The following is a 21,743-nucleotide window of genomic DNA, read 5'->3' as shown; positions in this document are numbered from 1 at the left end:
TAATTAATTTTTTAAAAGTCTTTCCTATTGCAGCTCTTCTTGTGTGGGCCATGAAACATTCAGGCTGTGTGGAGCTTGGCACTAATGCTTTGTACAGAAACTGGACTAGTCAGTGCTAGGTTTTGGATTCCCATGTGTGCTCCCAGCAACCCTTTTGCATCAGTTTCTGCAGCTTGTTCTGCTAGTTTAACTAAAGCAAACCCGTATTATTCTCTGCAGAATAGCTCCTAAAAGACTGTCACAAATGATATTACAAGATAAGGCTGTGGACCAGTGCAGAGAGGCATCAGTGCATGGAGAGAGTGATATTTAGGGAAAGAAATAATTGCTTGTCTGAGCATGCTAAATTAGCTATTCTTGCTGCCACAAACTAATTTGATCTCCCAGGACCCATTTCCTCAGCTAATTGGAACTTGAGTTGCCACACATGTAAATTCTCCCTTGCAGCTGTATTTGTTTCAGGCCAGCTGAGCAAATGCTTCAGGATGGGTTGTGGATGAGCACAGCGCCTCTGGTCTTTTAGGGCAGCGTTGGATTGATGCTTGTGGCACCTGCTACAGCCCTTTCCTTTCCAGCCCTGAGTCTCTGATTCTACATCCCTGCAGATTTCACCATGGTGCTTGGGGGGTGCTTGGGGAAAGGCTGCCCTACTTTTATCTCGTGTTATTTCCAGAACTCTCCAAGCTGTTTTCTTGCTAGGAATGAGCATGCCATGCTGCTGGAGGTGGGGTTGATGTTTGGAGCAGTGGTGCTGGGTGCAGTGAGGAAGGAAAGAGAAGTTTCCCTTCAGATATCTAGGGTGGAGGTAGGAAAGTGAATGTGCCTTGTGGAATTTTACCCTTAACTGATGTGTTACTACACTATATATGCTTTGGTGATGTGTCTGTACAAGAGAAATTCAAGCCTGTAGGTCACTGGATGATAATTAAGATCCCAAACAGAAAACAAGCTCTTCCCGTCTGCCTGTGAAACATTTAGACCTTATTTATCCCTGGATCAGTCTGATTAAATCAGCTTCTCTGGCAAATTGATTCTCCCAAATGTCCTTTTCTGAATTGGCTATTTTAGAGTAAACGTCTCCATGTAGATTTTATAATACTTTGCTCAAAGCTGATGCCTTTTTTTTACCCCAAGGACCTGGTGCAGATCCAAAACTGATGATGGACGTAACTGACTGATAACTGCGTGTCACAGGTCTACATTTCCTTCTCTTTGGGAAAATTGCTTCTCTGGGGAAGTAAGAAACAAAAATCTGGGGCACCAAGTTTAGAAACTTCCACCTGGGTATGTGCTAAAGTACAGGCCTGAAGTGTGGGGTGCCTGGGCTGTGCTCCTGGTTCCCACTCTACTTGGGGCTTTGCTTGCTCCCTCCACCCTGTGTAATTCACCAGCTGGGGGTGAGGCTTGTGTACTCCAATCAATGTTGAGGTCTCCCATGGTGTCTGCAGTTTAGCTTTTTTCCAGGTACCTTCCCAGGAACAAATGCTTGGACTAGCCAGAGAAGCCCTTTCACATTTGCTATGCTGTAGATTAGCACAGAACTAGGGAGAGAATTTGTCAAGTGCTGACAAACGAGTCGATACTGCAGGATGGCCAGTGTGGAATAGAAACTTTCCCTCACTTAGCAGTGAAGTGCTTTGGGTTCTCCAACCTTTATCATTTGTTGTCTACTTTTCTGACAACCAAGTCTTTCCTTAGCAGCCCTCCATGGATGAGCAGGTTGAAGTGGCTTGCTCTGATCGTGGGCTTACGCCTGCTAGAGCCTTCAGCTCTGTTTATAAAGCTCTTCCCATACAGACAGCATACAATGCTTTATCACTCCCTAGCTTCTCACACTGGGTTGTATTTTCAGGAGGCCCTGTGAATGGGAGCTAGCTGGCATCTCATGTCCACACAAGGTGCAGCTTTCACACCAGCTCCCTGTGGTGAGAGCCACACAACTATTTCAGTTTCAACATGTCACCAGGAAAGCTTTAATTGGATACTTGAAAGTTAAGAGTAATGATGGATTTTACTGCATTTCCCATGTTACTTAGGGATGTAGGTTTTTGTGGCTCAGTGGCTGGTAGAAGTGCCGTTCTGTGCTGGAGCATTCTGCACTGCCCGAGTTGACTGTGCCATCACACGTAGGTATGCTGGATTTCCACGAGTGCCTTCACTCATGTTGCGTGCAGCAAGCACTTCCCTTTACTTGCATTTAGGGTTGAAATGGCTTTTCAGAGGTTCCCAGCACTTGTAGTAGTTTTTATCTAGGCGATTTGAGGTCTGGAGGCCCCATTTCGTGACAGCAAGGCTGAGGGATGATTCAAACATGAAGGCCTGTTGGGAAGAGGAAAGGTAGGTTAGGGTAAAAGGAAAATTTTAAATCCAGGCAAGGTGTCTGCTCTACCACAAACAGGATTTGTATACATGGTCCAGTATTTCCAGGTTCTCTCTTCAGCCTGACCAACTTGGGGAGAATACTCTTCAGATCTGTCAATGCAATACTGGAATTAGTCTCAGGAGTGGCTTTGGACTCCCTGCCTGCCTAGGAAAGCCAGGTTGTTCCAAAAGCTCTAGTTCAAGGTCTGTTGATGATCATCATTAGATCTTAGGGGGTAGAGACAGGAGGACAATCAGGGTGTTTGCTTCTTTGCCTATAGGCTAAGACAAAAATGAAATTCCCAGCTTCCTGCTCAGGCAGCAGTACTCGTGGGTAGATGATCAAAGCTGCCTGGCACTGGATGTCTCCAGGGGAGGTCCTGGGAGCTGAGCAGAGCTCATTGGTAAGGGAGCTGAATGCTGCAGCAGTTGGGTCCAAGTACTTTTCCAGCTTGCCAGGAAGAAGTGACAGTACTAGGCTTTAGTTTAAAAGTGGGCACTATGCCATGCTCTACTCCAACTCTTATGAGCTCCCTTGGCTCCTTACCATGGTCCCGTCTGCGACCCGCTCTGGCTCCAGCTTGGCTTTGCTCGCCTTCTCAAAGCAGTCAGCATCTGGCCCATGAGGAGTCATCATGCTGTGCAAGCTGCCGCCTCCCGGCTGGAAACCTTCCTCCTTTGCTTCATAGTGGCCTTTGATGAGCCCCATGAACTCACTCATACAGTTCCCTGCAGGAGGCAAAGAGGAAAGGCTGCAAAGAACGGTGCTTGGGAGGGATCACAGACAGGCTGTGAGCTCCTTGAAACCCATGAGCTAAGCTGGGCCAAGCAGAGGGTGGAGTGGAAGTTTCTAGACAGGGTATCATGCTGGGGACATCAGGGATCCTACAGGCAATGCTTGTAAAGTTGTACAGGATTTTACTTCCTGAATTCAGAAACAGAGCTCCCTGATGAAGGATGTTCATTAGAAATTACCTTAATGAAGGGGCTTCCATCATCAATCCCTAAATGATGTTGGTAGACCTGTGCTTTTCCTGCCATCTTGAGCTGTGTTAGTAACACACCTGCATAAGGACTGCATGGCGTAACCTGATTTTGCGGACTGGGATGAGGGATTGTGAGGCATTGGAAAGGAAGTTCTGTATAATCATCCCTGTGTTACAGACACAATATAGCTGATCAACAGTCTTATGAGAGAGTTTGCTCTGCTGTCCCAGGTTATAAGCAGGAAATTATTTTGATAATCCTCTTCTACCACCTCTAGTACAGTCAGGCACTTCACTACCTTATGCTTTTAATTCATGCATTATCTGCCTATTTCTCTCCATCCACTGTATGCCAAAAGACAAGGAGCCAAATTCTGTCCTTCCCTGAGGAAGAATAACTTCCAGTAGACCCTCTGAAACCACTAGAGTAACATACCACTAACTTAGGCAAGGATGGTTATATCTAATTGTTCAGTACTTACTGAGTTATGCTCCTTGTAAGGAAACTATTTAACACCTGTCATCCAAGCTCTCAGCTTTCCTACACCTGATGTGACTAAACAATATGGCAACTTTCTGCTCAGCAGTTAGTTTTTGCAAAACCAGGACATGCTTCCCTAGCTATTTTATATATAGCCCTTTTTAACCACTAGTTCAATCTTTGTTAAGGACTATCCAGAGTCTGAAATGTTTAACAGCAAAACTAATTTAGCTCAAAGCAGGGTTGGCCTATATATGTATGCAAACATTCATTAATTTTCATTCCAAGTTGTCAGTGTCTCATGTAGGACTGGATAGTTACAAGATTTTCATTGAACCTGTTCATGTACTGCACTTGACGCATTTAAACTGCAGTACCGACCCTGAGAGCTGGATGGCCAATTTGTCTGCAACAGAAATTTTAATATCTCTGAGGAAGACTGGGCAGGCAAGTAGGAAACCAGCCTGGAACTTAGGAGATGAGCAGAGTCCAGTCTCTTTTTCGCTTGCAAATTTCATATGTGAACCCAAACAACATAGGCGTGCCTCCCTTCCCGGTTACTTAAATAGTGTTGTCTACAAGCAGGATGTTGTGAAGTAAAAATCTCTTAGTGGCCAGTAGGTATTAAGGACCCACCACCACGAGAATCACATAAACACTGTCTCAGACAGAATTTATATATGCTCATGGTATAAAAAGTGTATCAGAGATTTTCAGTCAAGGTTCAGAAGTACTTAGGAGTAATTCACAGCCTCTAAGGATGTAAATGCAGCCAGGAGAAGTCAGTATTTACAAGCTGTACAACCCCCTTAGTATGTGAAATTGTTATGGTGTCTAAGAGGAATACTTTTGAAACACCATTGCTATACTTGGAACAAAGTTAATGAAATATAACTCCTGAGTGCATCAAAATTCTCTGAACACAGGCTTTCCACTGCACCTGAGGAGAGGAGGCAACAAAGGATTTCTGGCAAGCAAGATAAGCCTCTGGTGAAATACTTGGAGAGAAGGGAGTTCAGCAGAACTGAACTTGTTGGAACTTCTACCCCAGAGTTGCTCAGCCCTGCTATTCCTCTCTTAATGCAACAACATTATTGTCACAGCACTAATTGCAGAAGGAATTAACATGTGCAGTGTCTTGATAGTGACAATCACAATGTCTGCCTTACTCACTCAATCTTTTCCTCTCCATGGCTGGGGTAGAGCAGACAACCAACCTACTCATCATGAATTTAGTGCTTCAGCTTATGGCATAGGTGCTGTAGTCAAGTGAGTAGCTATGGCAGTCACAGCTGTCCTCATGGGTGCTCAATAGAAGGAGAGCTCTTTCTGCCTTTTAGCACAGAAGAAGCAAAGTTGAACAACTTCATATTTGTTATGGCTCACATTGCATCTGTGTAAAATTAGCACAGCTCTGCTGATGAGCAACAACTTCATTGTAGTTAACCAGCAGTGTGTCTCACCTCCTAGGGTCTAGGAAAAGTGTCTTGGCACTATCCCAGTCAGTCAGGAGATGTGTTTGCCTGTCACCCTCATTATTGCAAATGAAAGCAGAATGACAGGGCAGGACTTTGCCTGTGGGATTTACTCAGATGACTGCAGAGCTGCCTGCTATGTTTGCAAGTGCCACTAATTTTGCTGGCCTCCAAAATGCTTGGAAGTAATTTAAGTGGCAGAAGGAACTGGCTGTTAAACTGTGGTTAGTAAGCGTGCAGAAATCCTCTCAGCACTTCAAAGTGACCACAGCATGGTCACCTGATATCTTCTGGGATGGATCCTGTTAGCTGTTGATGTAAGGGGTGCTGGATGCCCACGCTTTCCCCCTCAATCTCACAGAGAAGGATGTCTCATCCTCTGCCTGGAAGGGCAGTCCCATGTTAGGAATTGGATTTCTACCATCTATTCAATGCAAAATGTTGCCATGCTCTGCCAAGACGAAGCCAAAAAATTGCCAAAAAGAAGCCAGGTCTGCAGATGGCAATCAAATCCAAAAAATATCAACCAATTCCCTACCTGAGAAACCAATTCCTCATCACTGGCTTCTTAAATGTGAGCAATACCTCCATCACTGTGCAGGAGGTGAAGAAGGGCTGTGGAGAGCCAATTCCCTCCTTTGCTGTAACTCTGATCTCACCATACAAGTGCCAGCTCTACATCCCTCTGGGCTTCTCACCGCTTGTAATATGATATTTCCCTTTCTCCTGTTCTTTATCTATGTACTCTAATGAGATATTAAGTGATTCATGGCTAGCTGGCAGGACAGTATCTGACTCATTTGTACAATGCCAAGTTCAATATGCACCCAAGCTCTCTGGGAGCCCCTCAAGTACAGATACATACACCTATGCAGAAGCAATGGCCCATCACTCTGAGTTTTTGTGAGATGCTTTAAATAGGAACATCTTTGGATTTGTCCATTTTCCAGGGAGGACTGACTGACTCCAAGAAGCTGACTAACTGAGCCAAGGACAACAAACCAGACTGCTGCTTCCCTGAGCATGCTCTCAAACAAATGGGGACTTGTTTCTTTCCTGCAGCGCTGGGCTCAGGCCCAGCCGGGGCAGCGCGGACGTACGGTGGTAGTAGGGGGGGCGGAAGGTGTTGTTGGCCACCCCCCAGCGTGGGGGGAATATGACAAAGTCAGCGAGTGCCACGCCAGCACGGGTCGTCTTGGCTGTCAGGACAGTGAAGATGGAAGGATCCTGGAAAAAAGCAAAGCAAAAAAGAATGAAATGGAGCAGGGCTCGAGCTGTCTGCTCAGGTGACCCGGGTGGTAAAGCTGACTGATACAGCCTCTCCCTTGCCTAAACACTTTTGTCACCTGCACCTGATAGTGTGGATGAGATGTGGCGCCCTGGGGGACAGCACTAAATTCCATGCTGTACAGGGAGGACAAGAAATGGGTCTGGATGGTTCTTCCTTTGAACAGCTTAGACAATCCTTCCCATCCTGGCCCTCGTAGCTGGCAGCATAGATGAGGAGGGTGGACAACACTGCAAGATGAGGTACTGCAATTCCAGGAGCAGTCTCCAACAGTCCTACCACAAAACCATACCTTTTCCTTAGCCAGTTATGGAGGACAGGAACATCCTGCTAGAGGCATTTAGCCTCATGGCCCTCTTAGTTTTCAAATGGAGAAGAAATTGCAGAGAAATTGGGGCTTGTTGAAATCTCTAATGCAGTAAAATGATTTTCTGGGCTTTGATCCCAAACCTGTCCTTCCCCTGGCTGATTTTTCTGAAGTTTTAAACAATACTTTCTGTTGGTTTTCTCACTAGAAATGCTCCAGTCTCCCTTGCACACCCACTTGCATTGCTGTGGGCATCTCTCCCACTGGACTGGTTTCTTTTTTAGATGAGTTGCTTACATTAGTTTTGGCCTTAGTTATTTTCCATAAAATCTAGAAATTATTGCAATAAAAGCTGCCAGCCCTTCAAAATGAAATTCAGTGCTGGACTCAGAGGAACCAGAGGAAGGCGCCTGTCCAATAGCAAGAAATAAATCAAGGCAAGAATTTGAAGCAACGGTGTTTTTGCTGAGTTGCACAGTGTATGTTGGCATCAGTATTCATTCCTCCTCCAGGGCTCAGAAATTCTATGCTAAGCTGCACAGAGCTGTTTAAGAAGCTGATCAACCTTCAGTTATGTCTTTGTACCACAAAAAAGGATGTCTTCTCCTATGAAATCTTGGTTTGGACCCACGGAAAACAGCACAAAAGATTTCACACTGTTTCTTAAAGCACAACATATTTTCTAAGAGGCACAGAGCCCCTGGAGCTCAGGGTGGGTTTGGGTGGTATGGTAGCCACAAAATTTTGTTTTGCCTTGCCCAGTTCCAGAACTTACCGCGTGGTCAAAAGCAACAGCATTAATGACCATGAATTTTTCCAGGTGGTATTTGTATGGCGTGTAGTTCCCATGCCAAGCTACAACATTGTAGGGGGAGTAATCCTAGCAAAGCAAAGAGACAGAGGATTACCACATACAGCCTCCCAACATGCTGCACGCGTGCAGGATGCTGCTCTTTCCCAAGTGAAAAGTGGGCTTAGTACTGATTAGAGGTACACTGGCAGCTCTTTAAGCACAGCCCAGTGTTGTGAGGATGAGGTTTTCCTTAGCATTTCTTCTTGGTGAACCTCAGCCTTCCCTCTGGGGTTTGGTCTCTTAGAGCTTTTGAGTGCTCAGGCAGTGTTTGGGCAAGGCCAGCTGCAGCACCAGCTCTGGTAAGGAAACTCTGGATTTTGACAGTGGCACTAGCTCCTCATTTCTGTGTTGTCACTATAAACCTATGGAGGCAAAGACCACTGTTGAGTTTTTGGACAACCAAGTCTTCACAAACACTTTTTTCCCAAACTGAGGATCTTCAGCTGGGAAAATGAATGATCCAAGAAGACAGGGGCTCAGTTCTGCTCCACATAAGTGAGCAGGACTTTGTGAGATGACATCCCTGCTACTGAGCTGCATATCCCAGGCCATGCACTGGCAGTCACTGCACTTCAGTGTTACCTGTTCTCCCAGGGCCTCCTCACCTGCTGGGCTGCAAACAGCTTGCCCTGGTACTTGCTGATCACTGTGTAGCCCCCTGGCACCTGGCGGTCCTCGTACCACGCCACGGGCACCAAGAAGTCGCGTGGGTTGGCCAGGCCATTGGCTCCTGGGAAAGAAGGACAAAAGGTCACAAAGCTCTTTGGGCAATCTGCTAGGGAAGTGAGAGGCTAGTGCCATTTCCTGGCTTTGTGGGTGCCTTTCTGTGTTATGAGTGACCCAACTGCTTCTTGGCCCACCATGAAACCTGAAATAGTCGTGTACTTCTTGTGCTCCTATGAGTAGGTGATTGTAATTCATCCTAGTATTCAAGTCCATGCTCCCTTTGTGACTAAGAGTGGTCCCACCAGTTGCCTTCTGAACAAGATTAGTACTTCATCCTCAATTAAAAGCATGTAACAACCAGGAATTAAGTGAAAAATGGAGGATGAATTGCTCTCTGTTCCTGGACATCCTGCTGACAGGATGCTTAGCCATGCAGAAGTTACGAGGTGTGTCACAAGGGGGCCAAATGCATTTCTGAATGCTAACAAAGAGAGCAATAAAATAGTGATACCTACAGACTCAGGGCATACTGAGGGGTTGCTTAATGTGAAGAGTGCATTTTCAAAGTGCAAAGCACCCTATGGGTGCTGGAGCATTCTTCTCCTCGTTAGTATTATTGTTACAAAGTGGTTTTGAATTTCTTGGATAAAAATGCAGACATTACTACCTGCTGCTAAGGTTTAACAGTCACTGCTTTTCTCCAGCTGTCACTTTTTTCAAGTGAAAAGTGAAGTTAAAATAAAGTAAGACTGAAATACAAAGGATCTTGGTCTCTGAGGGGAAGGCGGGTAGATGGTGAGAAGAGGAGCTCTTATAATTACCACCTCCTGAAAAGGTTTACAGGCAAGTGCAGACTTTTTCTTTTCTCCAGAAAGTAAGCCTTATAATAGGTTCCTGCTTCTGAAGACAAAAAAACCCCCAAAAAAACCCCAAACCAAAATCCAAAAGAAAGTCTAACTGTGTCTGAAAAACTAGCTAATGGGAAAACTTATTACAAACAGGCTGGGCAACCATATCAATAATCAAGTGGAGCAGGCACAGATAAGTGGGGGATGGCAGAAAGCTGCAGCTGACTAAAAGGCAAGCTGCTGAAAAAACACTGTAGGCTCCATGTGGAAAATGATGTGCCCAGAATGTCACACAGAAGAGATGCTCAAGTGGGGCTCCACTTAACAGCTGCAGATTGGTTCTCCACTGAAAGAAGGACCAGCTTCACTTTTACCATGGCTGTGAGATATAAATGCCCCTGAATGCAGATGTGCCACACCAAGCTTGTTACTGATTGATAATACCAGTTAATTTACTTGAAGCATGGCTTGTTATCTAGATCACACTGAGAGCTAAAAATATCTAATGGGGAAAAAAACCCCAATCCAACCTAAAACTAAACAACCAACCCCAAAACACCAGTCTGAAGGTGGAGAACTGTTGGCTCTGGTTTTGTAGTTATTTTAGCTGTTAAAAGAGGAGTTTCACTTCCCTTCCCTGGGACAATCTTAGTAGAAGCAACCGGGAGGTGTTTTTCTCAGCAAGATAAATTTGGAGGCCAGTACCCAAGGGATGAGGAAGGTGACATAACCTGAGCTGAGCACTGCCAGAAAGCTGGGCAGCAGGCCTTCAGATGCTGTGTCCCCTTGCAATATCTTTGTCATGGCAGCAAGAGGCTGTGCCTTCAGGATCTGTGACTCTGCACAGAGCAGGGGGCATCTGGCACAGAGGATCTGTGATTTCTGAGAGCTAGACCTGCACTCAGTGAAAGCAGATCCTCCCCAGATCCACCACACGGGGATGTGAATGTCTTGCTTGTCCAAGTCCTGTGCTGCTCATTTTATTGGTTTCTAATTCTCCAGGGGAAGCAGTTTCTGACACTAAAGCACTCTAGAGATCCAAGGTTCCTCTGTTAACAGAAGCAAGGGGGAAAAAACCACTTGATTAAATCTAAAATGGGCCTTCAGGAATATGTCATTTTCAGTTGCCTCTGAAATCTGCCCTTTCTTTTACCAAGAAAATTCTCTCCTATCACTCCAGTTTATGCCATTTCTGTAAGTATGAGGCATCACCATTACAGTGGTGATGGCCTCTTGGGTTTCTTTTGGTAGGAACAGCTTCAGAGCCAACAGATGGGGACACGCTGACCAGAACTGAAAAGATAACAAGAGGAAAGAGGGTGGGGGATAAATGGTCCCTTCAGTGCCAGGGGAATCTCTGGATGACTAGTGTGTCACATTTTTTTGGGCTATTCTGGGAAATAACAGTGCTGGAATGAAAAGCATCCCTGTGAAGGAGCATGTGCATGGGAGGATGTGATGGATTTGGGCTTGTACTTCATGCCTGTCCCTATGGAATTCTCTGTAGGTGTAACAGGAGATCATTACCAATGGGTCCCAGGTCAGGCAGCTCGAAGTGTGCCCCATACACCTCCAGGATGTAGCCTCTGGTCTCCCCAAACACCTCCACACTGAAACGCATTCCTTGCTGGAAAATAAAGAAAGATACTAAGATCCTCCCAGGACTTTGCTGACAAACCATCAGCAGCTGAGTGCAGGAGTTGGCTTGCTCCAACCTCTGGCTCTGAGCTCTGAATGCAAGGTGCATTCAGCCCTTACCTGGATGACACAGATTTCATTGGGCTCCACTAGCATCTTCCCAAACTCAGTTGTGATGAGCAGTTTTCCTTGCTGGGGCACTGTGGAAGCAAAATGCAGGCAGAGGAGCTGAAGTAGTGTGGTGACTGCCACCTTCTCTCTCCCTGGAGCACCTAGGCTCCAAAGAAGAGCAATGGGCCCTTCTTGGCACAGCTACAAAGGGAGTCTGGGCTCCCAAGCAGACTCTTGCAGCAGAGAGCCCTGCACTGAGGTGAAGCTTCCTGATCAGCTCCATCATGCCCATGTCACAGAAGCTACTTGTATGAGCCAAAACTTCGTGGCCCCTTGGTGTGAGGTTTGCACCACAGTCCAAATAAATGGGATTTGATACATTTGGGTCCATACCTCTCTGTCTCACAGTCTTCATACAAAACAGTGCATGTACCCATCTTTGTCAGGGCTGTGGCAGTGTGAGGTGTCTGGGAATAGCTGCTTCCTGAGGGTAGAAGCAATACTCTGCTAACATCTGCATTGTTTTCCATGACTGTTCTGGCACAGGAGAGCTCGCTTTTTGACTTGAAAAACTAGCAGATTTACAAAACCTGCCCTGGCACTTTTACTTCACAGTAGTGAGGGAGGTGAGTGAGAACAATTTAATAGCTATTTGATGGAACAAATGTTCCTGTTGGGGTCCCGAAGGCATTCCTGTTCCTTACTCAAGAAAGATACAAGCAAATATCTGCCTTCTGATACCACTCAGAATATTTTTCAGCATGTGTGGACTTTATGTGTCAACCTCCACGCTCAGTGTGGCAGTCTGGTTGCCTGAGGCTGGCACAGCATGGGAGCTAAGCTGCCGTGCCAAATAATATTGGGCTAAAGCAACAAAGGCGTCCAACTGTAAGCTGTTCTGAAATCCTGAGGTTTATGATTTCCAGAAAACCTCTGCCTGTGGCGTGTCTAATACCAGTCTGGGGAGCCCTGGGAAATGATCCCTGAGCACCATGGCGAGGAAGCTGGGTCACTGCTCAAAAAGCTGAGGTCTGGCACAGGAGCAGTGCAACTCGCCCAGCTTTAGCCGAGCTGGTGCCAGAACACCAAATCTACATGACATGGGGGTGAAGCCAACTCTTTCCTCCAAATCTTGGCCCCGGGCTCTGGAAGAACAGAGGCAGGCAGGTGGTAGCCCAGGTAGAACCACCTGGAGGAAAAAAGAAGCTAAAGCATCAACTCACCTATCAGGAAGTCACCATCGGAATTATAAAGGCATCTAAAGAAAAAGGGAAACAGTAAGGTTAAGGTGCTATAAACCCCATGCATTTGTGCACACCACAGCCACAGCTGGGGAGTTTTGAGCTGGGACACTGACATGGCAGAGTTTCACAAATTCACAGGATATTCTGATTTGGAAGGGACCCACAAGGATCATCAAGTCCAACTCTTAAGTCAATGGCCCAGCCTGGAAGCAGGATGTTCTCTGACCTCTGCCAGGTCCCTGCCTTTGTACTCATGGGCACATCAGCTATTGTAAGCTGGGGAGTGGGGCTGATTTCCCCCCTGAGCCACTGCAGGGAGCAGCAGTGCCTGCTGCATGTGTGTTGAATTCTGAGGAGCAGCTAGAGGACCTAAATCCAAGACACTTCCTCTTGCTGCCCCGCCATGTCCAGCTGCCTACTTCTCTTGGTGGTTCCTCACCCACTCCTCCAGTGTTTGGCCACAGAGCACAACCCACTGTGGACATGGAGAACATGTTTGCCTGTGCACACAGGAACATAGGACATACAGGGATGCTGGGAGCTGGACTCCAGTTGGTGGCAGACAGACAGCCTGGAGCAGCCTGAGCCACCAGCACAGCAGGCACTGACCTGTCAGTCATGGAGGTGTTGCAGACAAAAATATGGACGGCGATGCCATTGCGTCCTCTGGGCTCACCGGCACCACACAGGGTGTGCAGTCCCTGCAGGCAAACCCGAGGCACCAGGAGTGAGCAGAAGGCAGGGGAGCAGGGGCAGCCCTCTTTCCTCCCCTCACCCCGCCCTCTTGCTGGGTCTCACCTCCTCTCTCACTTCCCACACTGCCACCAGCCTTTCTCTGTGTGGCCTTTTGCCAAATGCGTTGGATTCTTTTTAATATAATAAGGGTTTCTTAAAATCCATGTAAGCTGGTGTTTTCCAGCCAAGGGTCTGGGGAAAACTGAGGGCTGGAGCTTTTTTCTTTCTTAAGAGTTCCTTGAAAGTCAATGAAAAAAATCAAGCCCACTGCCAGTTGCTTGAAATCAGCAATCCTCTCCCCTCCCATAGATGCTCTGCAAGCCCAGTGGTTTCAAAACTGCCAGTATTACCCCAGTTCTGAGCATCTTGTGTGCCCTGCCACCCCCTGAGGGGAAACAGAGATGGAGGATGCCCAGGTGCCCTGGTTCCCCAACTTACGCTCACAAAGTCCATCTTATTCTGAGGGGCTTTGGGAATCTCAAAAGGTTTCCATCGCAGCTAGATTGCAGCAAATGAAAAACAAGAAGGAGGTGCCAGTGATCAGAACACAAATGATGGTAATTCAAAAGAAAGTAGACCCCTGTCCTCCCCCTGCTTCTCCTTGCTGAGGTAGCTCTCTCTTTCCTCTCTTTCCTCTCTTTCCTCGTTGCCTTGATCATCTGGTTTCCAAGTGGTTTTGTTGTTGCTGTGGTTTATTTAATCTAAAAATATTATTTGGGGGGCTTTTAAAATTTTTAATCATCATTTTGTAAAGTAATTGGCAGGCCTGTGTAGTGCCAAGGTCAAAAAATCCTATTTAAAATCTGTCTCTATTAATAACAACACTTTTGAGAGTAAAGAAATTAAGATAAGCCAGCTTTCCACAGTCAAATTGCTATGGTCCTGTGCTCCATGCTAAATGATTCAGTCCTTCTGTGACCCAAACATGACATTTTTTTTTGCTCCACCTCATTTTCCCCACATCCAAAGCAGAAATAACTCTGCCTGCATGAGCAGGAGCCATGAGCAGCACTAATTACTTCTTGCAAAGCCTATCGAGGTGCTCAGGCAGAAAGTACCCGAGGCAGAAAGTGCCAGAGGAGTCCAAAATATTTGTTGGATTTGAATCCACCTGCATCCTCTCACAAGAAGTTCCACAGCTTATATTTGTCTGGAGCTTTTTTGTTTGGTTGGTTTGTTTTTGTTTGGTTGGTTTTCTACTGTGACATTTGTTATTGGTATTTGTTTTTTCCCTGCCTATCAATCATAGCTTCCCTTTGTAATCTCTGTTCCAGTCTGGAGAGCTTTCTTCTGTTTCAGCATTTCTTGCTCAGATGCCACCCCATATTTTTTCATCACGTTTGACTCCTTTTCAGTTTTGTCATCTTTTATAATTCTGCCATCGTCCTTGGGTAATTTTAAAGGGTCATTTTCCCCATTGACTTCAATGGACTTTGCATAAGGTGCCTCCATATGGCATCTTTTAGATGAATGAGAATTGCTGAAGCTCCTTAAGTACCTGGGTGAAACACAAAGCATTTCAGGGAAGAGTAGATGCTGTCCAGCAAACTGAACCTTGTCTCTGGCTTTGCTTCAGAGAGGATAAGAAGGAAAGCAGGAAGGTGGCTCCCACTTACTGCCAGGAAGTAACTCTTCTGGGTTTGATGGTTGCCATTGAAAGTGGCAAGAGAGGGAGTGGGCAGGAGCTTTGCTGCTGTTTCCTTAGACAAAAAAAGTACTACACATAAATGGTTTCACATGCTTGAGAGCTGGGCATCTTGGAATTACTGTAATCATAAATTATCATAAAGGTGCTAAAGGACATCAAGGATGGATAAGGTGATAACAGAAGTCATTGGAGCTTTATCTGGGAAGGAGCACCAAAGGCATGTAAATATGAGCCAGTCACTGCTCCTTGGTCAATGGTTGGAAAACATATTCCAGCAGATCCGGGAAATTATGTAGACAAATGGTGAGGCTGCCGGGAGGCTGGAAATTAGCTAATCATGATGCATCAAAGGGCAAAACCTGAGAGAAGTGAAAACCAATGACCATGAGATGATGCTGAGAGAAGAACGGCAACAGATTAGCAAAACCAAATGTTCTGGGGCTGGCAGGGAAGAAATCATGATTAAAGACAATGGCAAGGCTGCAACAGAGGGAGACAAATGCTGTCTCTCTGTTTGACTCTCCAGAATGAAGAGAGATTTCCCACGAGGGCAGCAGAGAAATGGGCTGGCAGCCAGCAGCCTCTCCAAAAGCACAGGGAAGGACAGGATGGATGGCAGAGACATGCAGCTGCTCTGCTGGCTGAGCTGGGGCATGAGAATTTCATGGGGGACACTGAAGGAGAAGAGAGAGCAGATTAAAAGGTGGCCAGCAGGAGCCCCAGGGGAGATGCCAGGTAGCACAGATCTAATCCTGTGGCACCGCAGCCCTGCTGGGAAGCAGGACAAGGATCTGTCAAGATGGGAAGCAACAAGCATGGAGGGCTGTCCTTCCTTGGGTGACTGTGGGGAGGAACAATGGACAGGTGGCAAACAAGACCCTGCTTTTGAATTGGTCAGACGCCCAGGAACCCATGGCTCCCTCAGACCTCTTGCAACTCAGTGCCTTTGCACTTCTTGTTAGTTTGACATTTGACTGAACTCCTGGCAGGACCAGGGCTCCTTCCAGCATGGTTACCTGGTTGGGGTCAGGCTCAATTTCATCCCAGTCGTGTGTCAAGTGGCCTTCCTCGAGAGGTTTGAAGGGTTTGTGGCAGACTGAAGGCAGGATTCGATACAGCCAGCTACAAACAAGGAAAACACCTGAATTAGCCTGGGGAAGAGGTTAAACCCTCTGGGTGGCTGCTGGCTGATTGAGCTCCTAGAATAATATTTACATGGGTGGCAACTGGAACAAGAGGTTTATTAAATATCAAATTAGTAATATTAATATTAGGATTACATAGCAAACAACAGCTCACAGCCAGAGGTTTCCAGAGAGATGGCTTTTATTATGGGCTCTAAATACAAACATGTCCTGCTTTATATAGGTAAATGTCTATGTGTATTTATGTGTAATTACTTACATCTACATTACCACATATTCATATAAAAAAATAAAGATACAGCTTTTTCTGTTGCTGAAATACAGCAATCTCACAGTTGGACAAAGAATCTTGTTTAAAAGAGCTGTAAAGCAGCTCAGACGAGGCAGGGATGAGCAGTGTCCAATGGAAAGAACAGAGGAGCTCTCTGGAGACAGCCTGTATCTGAATTTGGATGCATTACAAAAAGTAGCATCCCTTGCTTGGTTGGCCATGCCCATGCAGCAAAGGCCAGAGTTTTATGTGATGTTTCCTGCTGCTGTAGGAGGTCCCCTATGCCTCTGTCTCTGCCTGGGACTGTCACTCTCCTTCCTTGCAGCCTGCAGGGGCTGTGGGCCCTGCCAGCACTGCCACTCCAGCATCCACACACCCTGCATGCTGCAGCCAAGCCCAAAGCTGGGCTTTCAGTCAGGTGAGAGAGCAGAGGTGATCAGAAAAGCCTGAGCTAGGCAGGGCAGCCCATGCTTTTGATGTGCTGACAGTGGTGGTTGCAGTTTGGGCAAGTGGGAGAGGGGAGGAGGGAGCTCTCCCTTGAGAGCTTGAAAAATTCCATCAAGGACAACTTCGTGCAGCAAACAATGATTCATCCCTTTCCCACGCACACTGAGAGCTGGCACCAGCCTGGAGAGCAGAGGCATCTCAGATGATGCATTTGCCTTTCATTTGAACAAGCAGCAAAAGGGACAGAAGAGCCACAGTGGGAGAAGCATAAAGAGAAACCCATCTTCTGCAATCTGGTTATGGCTGGAGCATGACAACCGGGAAAGAGCTCTGGGAAGCTTGCTGCTGGCTGGAACAAGCTGTTCCCAGCACTGCTGAGGTGTTAGAGATCATGCTGGGTCCTGGCACTTTTCTGAGGCCCTGGGCAGCCCCAAAATGGGAACAGACTGATCTAGCAGCTCACTGGCCCCAACCAGTGTGCAGGAACATCCCTTAGGAGGAAAGAATCTTTCTCAGAGGCTTGGCTTTGACACTGTGCATCATCAATTGCTCACCAGGGCCAGGGGTGATCTTTACATAGAAGCCACAGGGCTGAAACACTGAGGTTGTTTCACACAGCACACATAACCCATTCAGGACTCCATAGTCCCTCTGAACATCCCCCTCCCTCCTCATCTTGCTCAGAAAACCACTTTATTTCCCACCCCAACCACTCCTTGCTCAGCATTTTTTTAACCCACTTTCCCCACCAAAGCCTTTTCTCTCCTCACCCGTGGTCTTCTGTCCTTGGCCCTTTCCCAGAGCACAGCAGAGGTTTTTTACCTTTCTGGGCTTGCAGAAAGCAGTGCTGGCACCGAGGCAGCCTCTCCATTGCTCCCCAGAGCTCACCCCAGTGCCACATCCCCCCCAGTGCCGGGGTGACAGTACCTTCTCCTGTTGGTGGCCCGGGGGCAGGTGAAGGCAGAGCCCGAGAGCTGCTCCGCGTACAGACCGTAGGGACACACCTGGGGGTTGTTCTGCAGGGGGGACAAGGAAAAAGAAGGAGTGAGAGGCAGTGGCATGGAACTCGGCTCTGAAGCCTCCAGCAGAGCACTGAGCTGGGCACCCTGATGCTGTAGGGTGCTGTGCTCTCCTGAGGCTGTGCTTCAGCTCCAGTACTTGTGTGTTCTTGCTCCTCTGAGGCACCAGCCAGACCCCAAACACCATTCCCACACACCACAGAAGTGCCCTAGGGAGTCAGCACAGCCACTGAGGCTGCAATAGAGTAAGCTGCAAGGGGCAGTGCTGCACAGGGTTAGAAACAGGGAATTATCAGGGAAAAGGAAATAATTCCCAGTGAATACAGACTGAAAAGCACACTGGTGTTGAGCACAAACTTTTCTCAGACCAAATGTTCAGAGGGGTTACACCAGAGCATCATGTCTGGCTGCCTTTCCAAAAGGCTAATTAACACACAGAGGCTGAATGCACTGAATTCTCCTTTCTCCTGCCCTCTGTCTACAGAGCCAGTGCCCAGAGCAGGCATTTTGGTGTCTTACTGCTTCCTCCTGACAGTGCTGCTTGCTGCCCAAAAGCATCAGTGACCTGTGTAGGAGCCTTTGCTTTCCTGCAGGGTTTCTGCACAGTGAGAGTCCTCCTTTGGAGTACAAAGGGGGCATTTCCCCCTTTGCAGAGCCGTGGGTACAACTAGCACAGGTTTTAGCAACCCTTATGAGTCCTTAAGAGGAGGACAGATTCCTCCTTTTCAGGGAACAGAAACTAAGCATTTTGATCTAAGGAGGCCACCATCTATTTGTTTGAGATCAGCAAGAAGCAAAGACATCCGAGAACTGCAGGGAACACCCCGGTGGGACAGTCGTACACCATTTGCTATCCCATCTCCCTCCTGCAAGGTCTACTATAGCATCCTGTATCCTGCTGCTGAGCAGAGCAGCCATGCATACAGCATCAAACCCTGCCCTGAGAGGTGGGCAGAGGGGAGAGCTAAAGCTCTCTGAGTGTGTGTAGCCTCCAGCCCTCCAGCTCCATCTTGTCAGTACGGGTATGCAGTGAAGCAGGGGGATCAATAACCCTTGGAATTTTTGACTTAGCCAGCACTACTGCAGATGCCAGTCTTATAAATACTGCATCAGAGAAAGGATCCACTCCTGGGACTGAAAATCTTTTTTGTCTAACTTGTTTTCAGATTTTTCTATTAACTCTTTTGATACAGAGTCCACACGCTGTCCAGATGAGAGCACCTCAGCCAGGAGCTGGAGGAGTCTGCTCTGCAAAGTGGTGCTGCTGTGGAAATCCTCAAAGAGCACATCAGCTACATCCCACTGCCTTTTCAGCACTCACTATTATTGATCTGCCAGTTTTAAGTGCCTCTATCTTACCTTTTTTCTAGCCAGCCTCAGTAACAAGACACTGCACCAGCCAAACTACCAGCCTGAACCAGCACAGCAGTTTGTCTCTCTTGTGAGCACACCGTGGGCTGCCATGCAGACCTAGGGGACATTTGCATTTACCATGTCCCTGTGTTGTGTGTTCGTGTCCTCAGTGGCACAAACGTGCAAAATATCAGAACTGGGAAAATCCAGGAAAGTCACGAAAAGCAAAAGTTGAAAAGGTCTTCATTTGACCTTAATTCTACTGGCCACTCTGCATAGATGGGGAAGGGGAGCACCAAGGGATGAAACTGGCAATTAGGAATTAATTGGTAATTAATTAGAATTAATTGGTAATTAATCCTAGAATGGTTTGGATTGGAAGGGACCCTAAACCAACCTGCCATGGACAGGGTCACTTCCCACTCGACCATGCTGTTTAAAGCCCCATCCAACCTGATCTACAACATTTTCAGGGATGGGCAATCCACAGCTTCTCTGGACAATCTGTGCCAGTGTTGGACCATTCTCATAGCAAAGAATTTCTTCTTAATATCTAATCTAAGCCTGCCTTCTTTTGGGTTAAAGCCATTCTCCCTTGTCCTATCCACTACATGCCCTTGTGAAAAGTCCCCCTGCAGATCCCTTGTAGCCCCATTTGGGTACTGGAAGGTGCTATAAAATCTCCCAGGAGCTTTCCCTTCTCCAGACTGAACAGCCCCAACCCTCTAAGCCTGTCTTTATAGCAGATGTGCTGCCATCCAAGTCCCAAGATTACAGGGGACCCAAGGGAAGCCACAGGCAGTCTCAGAGTGTGTGCTGGTGTAAAGGAGACCAGCACAAAGGGAGCTGAGAGAGGTTTAATTTTTCAGGGGCTCATTCTCACCTTTGGGCTCCAAGAGGATAGCACCACATGGGTTGCAATGCCTTCCCATAAAACAGAATGACCCCATATCATTTATTTGCATCAAACATGATAAGAAGTTACTTTTAAAAATTAATCTGTCAGTTTATTACTACAGGTATTTATTCATGTCCCCTCTCTACAAAGAAGCTTCTCCCCTGCCAAAGACTTGTATGTCAGCTTCATTGAACCCCATTGCTACAGAAGGTGTGAAATCTGCCTCTCCTGCATGAGCATATCTCTCTGCCAATCTTCAAAGTTCTGCTCTGGTTTAATCCAGAGCTGGTGGCTTCCTTCTCAGTGTGGCTGAGCTACTTGTATTTTTTTTCCTTTAGGAAAAAACCCCTGTGGCTGAGCAGAGGTAATTTAGGCAGGTCTTAACACCCAAGGTGAAACTTGGAAGCTCACAAATAACTTAAAAATAGAAAATATTAATGGAAATCTTTCATTCTGAATTCTGCCAGCATCTTATTATTCCAGTCTTGTATAAAGAAGACTCCCGGAAATTTTTATGGTGGCAGAGAGAAAGGAAACATGTTTAGATGAAAAGAAGCCAAAGGATTAGATATTCACTCAAGACTGCATTTTGATAAAGCACTTAAAAAACCCTCAGTACCTGTCCCTCTGGTAAAGCTCCTGGACAGCGTGGATCCTCAGAAGCATGTTCATTCCCAAATCCCGACATGTACTGTAAAATAAACCACACAGCTCATCACTGTTTTGAAAACACAATCAAAACCTCTCCCAACCACCCACCCATTGCTTTCCCATGCATTTTTCCAGGCTCTTTGTATGCATTGAGACTTTCTCAAGTGATCTGCTTGCATGTTGCCACAGACCATTTTCACGACTCCTGGATTTGCTTCATTAGCCAACCGTGTGCTGGGCTGGGAAGCACAGACAGGAATTGCTCTCCTAAGACTGCACAGCATTCTGCTCCATAAAGGTACTTGAGAAATTACCCAAATATCATATATACTGTCAGACTCAAGGACAACAGGGTGATGGATAGGAAGAACTGTGCATCAACATTATGGATGTATGCTAGCACCATTCACATTCAATCTGACTTTGCTTCAATCATGGCTGTTCCAAAATCTCCAGAATGCCTTGCAAATTTGTTCACTGGGTCCTCAGATTCTTAGAGAATTAACCTGGGAATCATTTGGTTGGCATGCCTTATGATAAATCCCTATGCTCAAAGAAAAGGTCAGGATATAGAAAGGATGAGGGATGAAGGGAAACACAGCCAAGTTAAACTGTGTCACTGATCTGCCCTAAAAAAGCGTTGTCCTGTTGGGCATGAACTGTCCACCATGGTAGTAAGCAAGAATTAATCCATTACTGGATGATTGTCTGGGTCTCTAGAGCAGTGAATTGCCAAGAGACCCACAGATGGAACAGACATGGTCAGCTGTCATGGTCTGAGCATGGCTAAAAGCCACAGGATAGAGTGGGTGCAGATCCTGGCTTTGCAGCGTGGGGAAAAGCCCTGCAGAAAGCCTGAGACACATAAGGGAAGCAGAATAACAGAGACCTTGGCTTTGCACTGTCAGAAATGTAAACACATTCCCTTCAGATGCTACAGGAAGCCACAGAGCAGCTCTGTTGAACTCTGTGTGAACGCAGAGGTGTTTCTTGGCAGCGACTGGCGGTTCAGCCCCGTGGCCTGGGAGGGAGTTAAATATTAATGCTGCCCTCTAACAACTGCAGGAGTAGCGGGGCTGCTCATCAGCCTTCAGACAGCAGTGCCAGGATGGCAAAGCCCAGGAGCCCTCAGGCTTGGCTGTCACACATCCTGGCTGTCCCCAGCACTGAGCAGCCCTGGCAGGCACAGGGACCTTCCTCAGTGAGGTATGGCCCCCCGGGAGGCACAGGTCTCAGATTAAAATGGACAGACCTGGTTATAGAAGCCCCTACAACCTGGTTTATTTTATATATAGCATTACAGTCCCTGGATTATTCC

The 21,743-nt window shown here is 46.8% G+C and overlaps 1 protein-coding gene across 1 annotated transcript; it reads right to left on the bottom strand.

Moving 5' to 3' along the window:
* Positions 1–1,884: 1,884 nt before the first annotated feature.
* Positions 1,885–21,031, bottom strand: HGD (homogentisate 1,2-dioxygenase). The gene is made up of 13 exons (XM_054627876.2): positions 20,394–21,031; positions 17,432–17,520; positions 15,658–15,763; positions 13,432–13,491; positions 12,868–12,959; positions 12,238–12,272; positions 11,024–11,103; positions 10,793–10,892; positions 8,357–8,481; positions 7,674–7,778; positions 6,404–6,530; positions 2,909–3,090; positions 1,885–2,319 (listed from the first exon to the last, which is right to left on the bottom strand). The coding sequence occupies exons 1-13, from the start codon at positions 20,460–20,462 to the stop codon at positions 2,188–2,190; spliced, it is 1,302 nt and encodes a 433-aa protein (XP_054483851.2). The 5' UTR covers positions 20,463–21,031; the 3' UTR covers positions 1,885–2,187.
* Positions 21,032–21,743: the final 712 nt, after the last annotated feature.

Source organism: Agelaius phoeniceus, chromosome 2, assembly GCF_051311805.1.
Source record: "Agelaius phoeniceus isolate bAgePho1 chromosome 2, bAgePho1.hap1, whole genome shotgun sequence".
In the NCBI taxonomy this organism is placed as follows: Eukaryota; Metazoa; Chordata; class Aves; order Passeriformes; family Icteridae; genus Agelaius; species Agelaius phoeniceus.
This window is presented reverse-complemented; position numbering and strand designations above follow the sequence as displayed.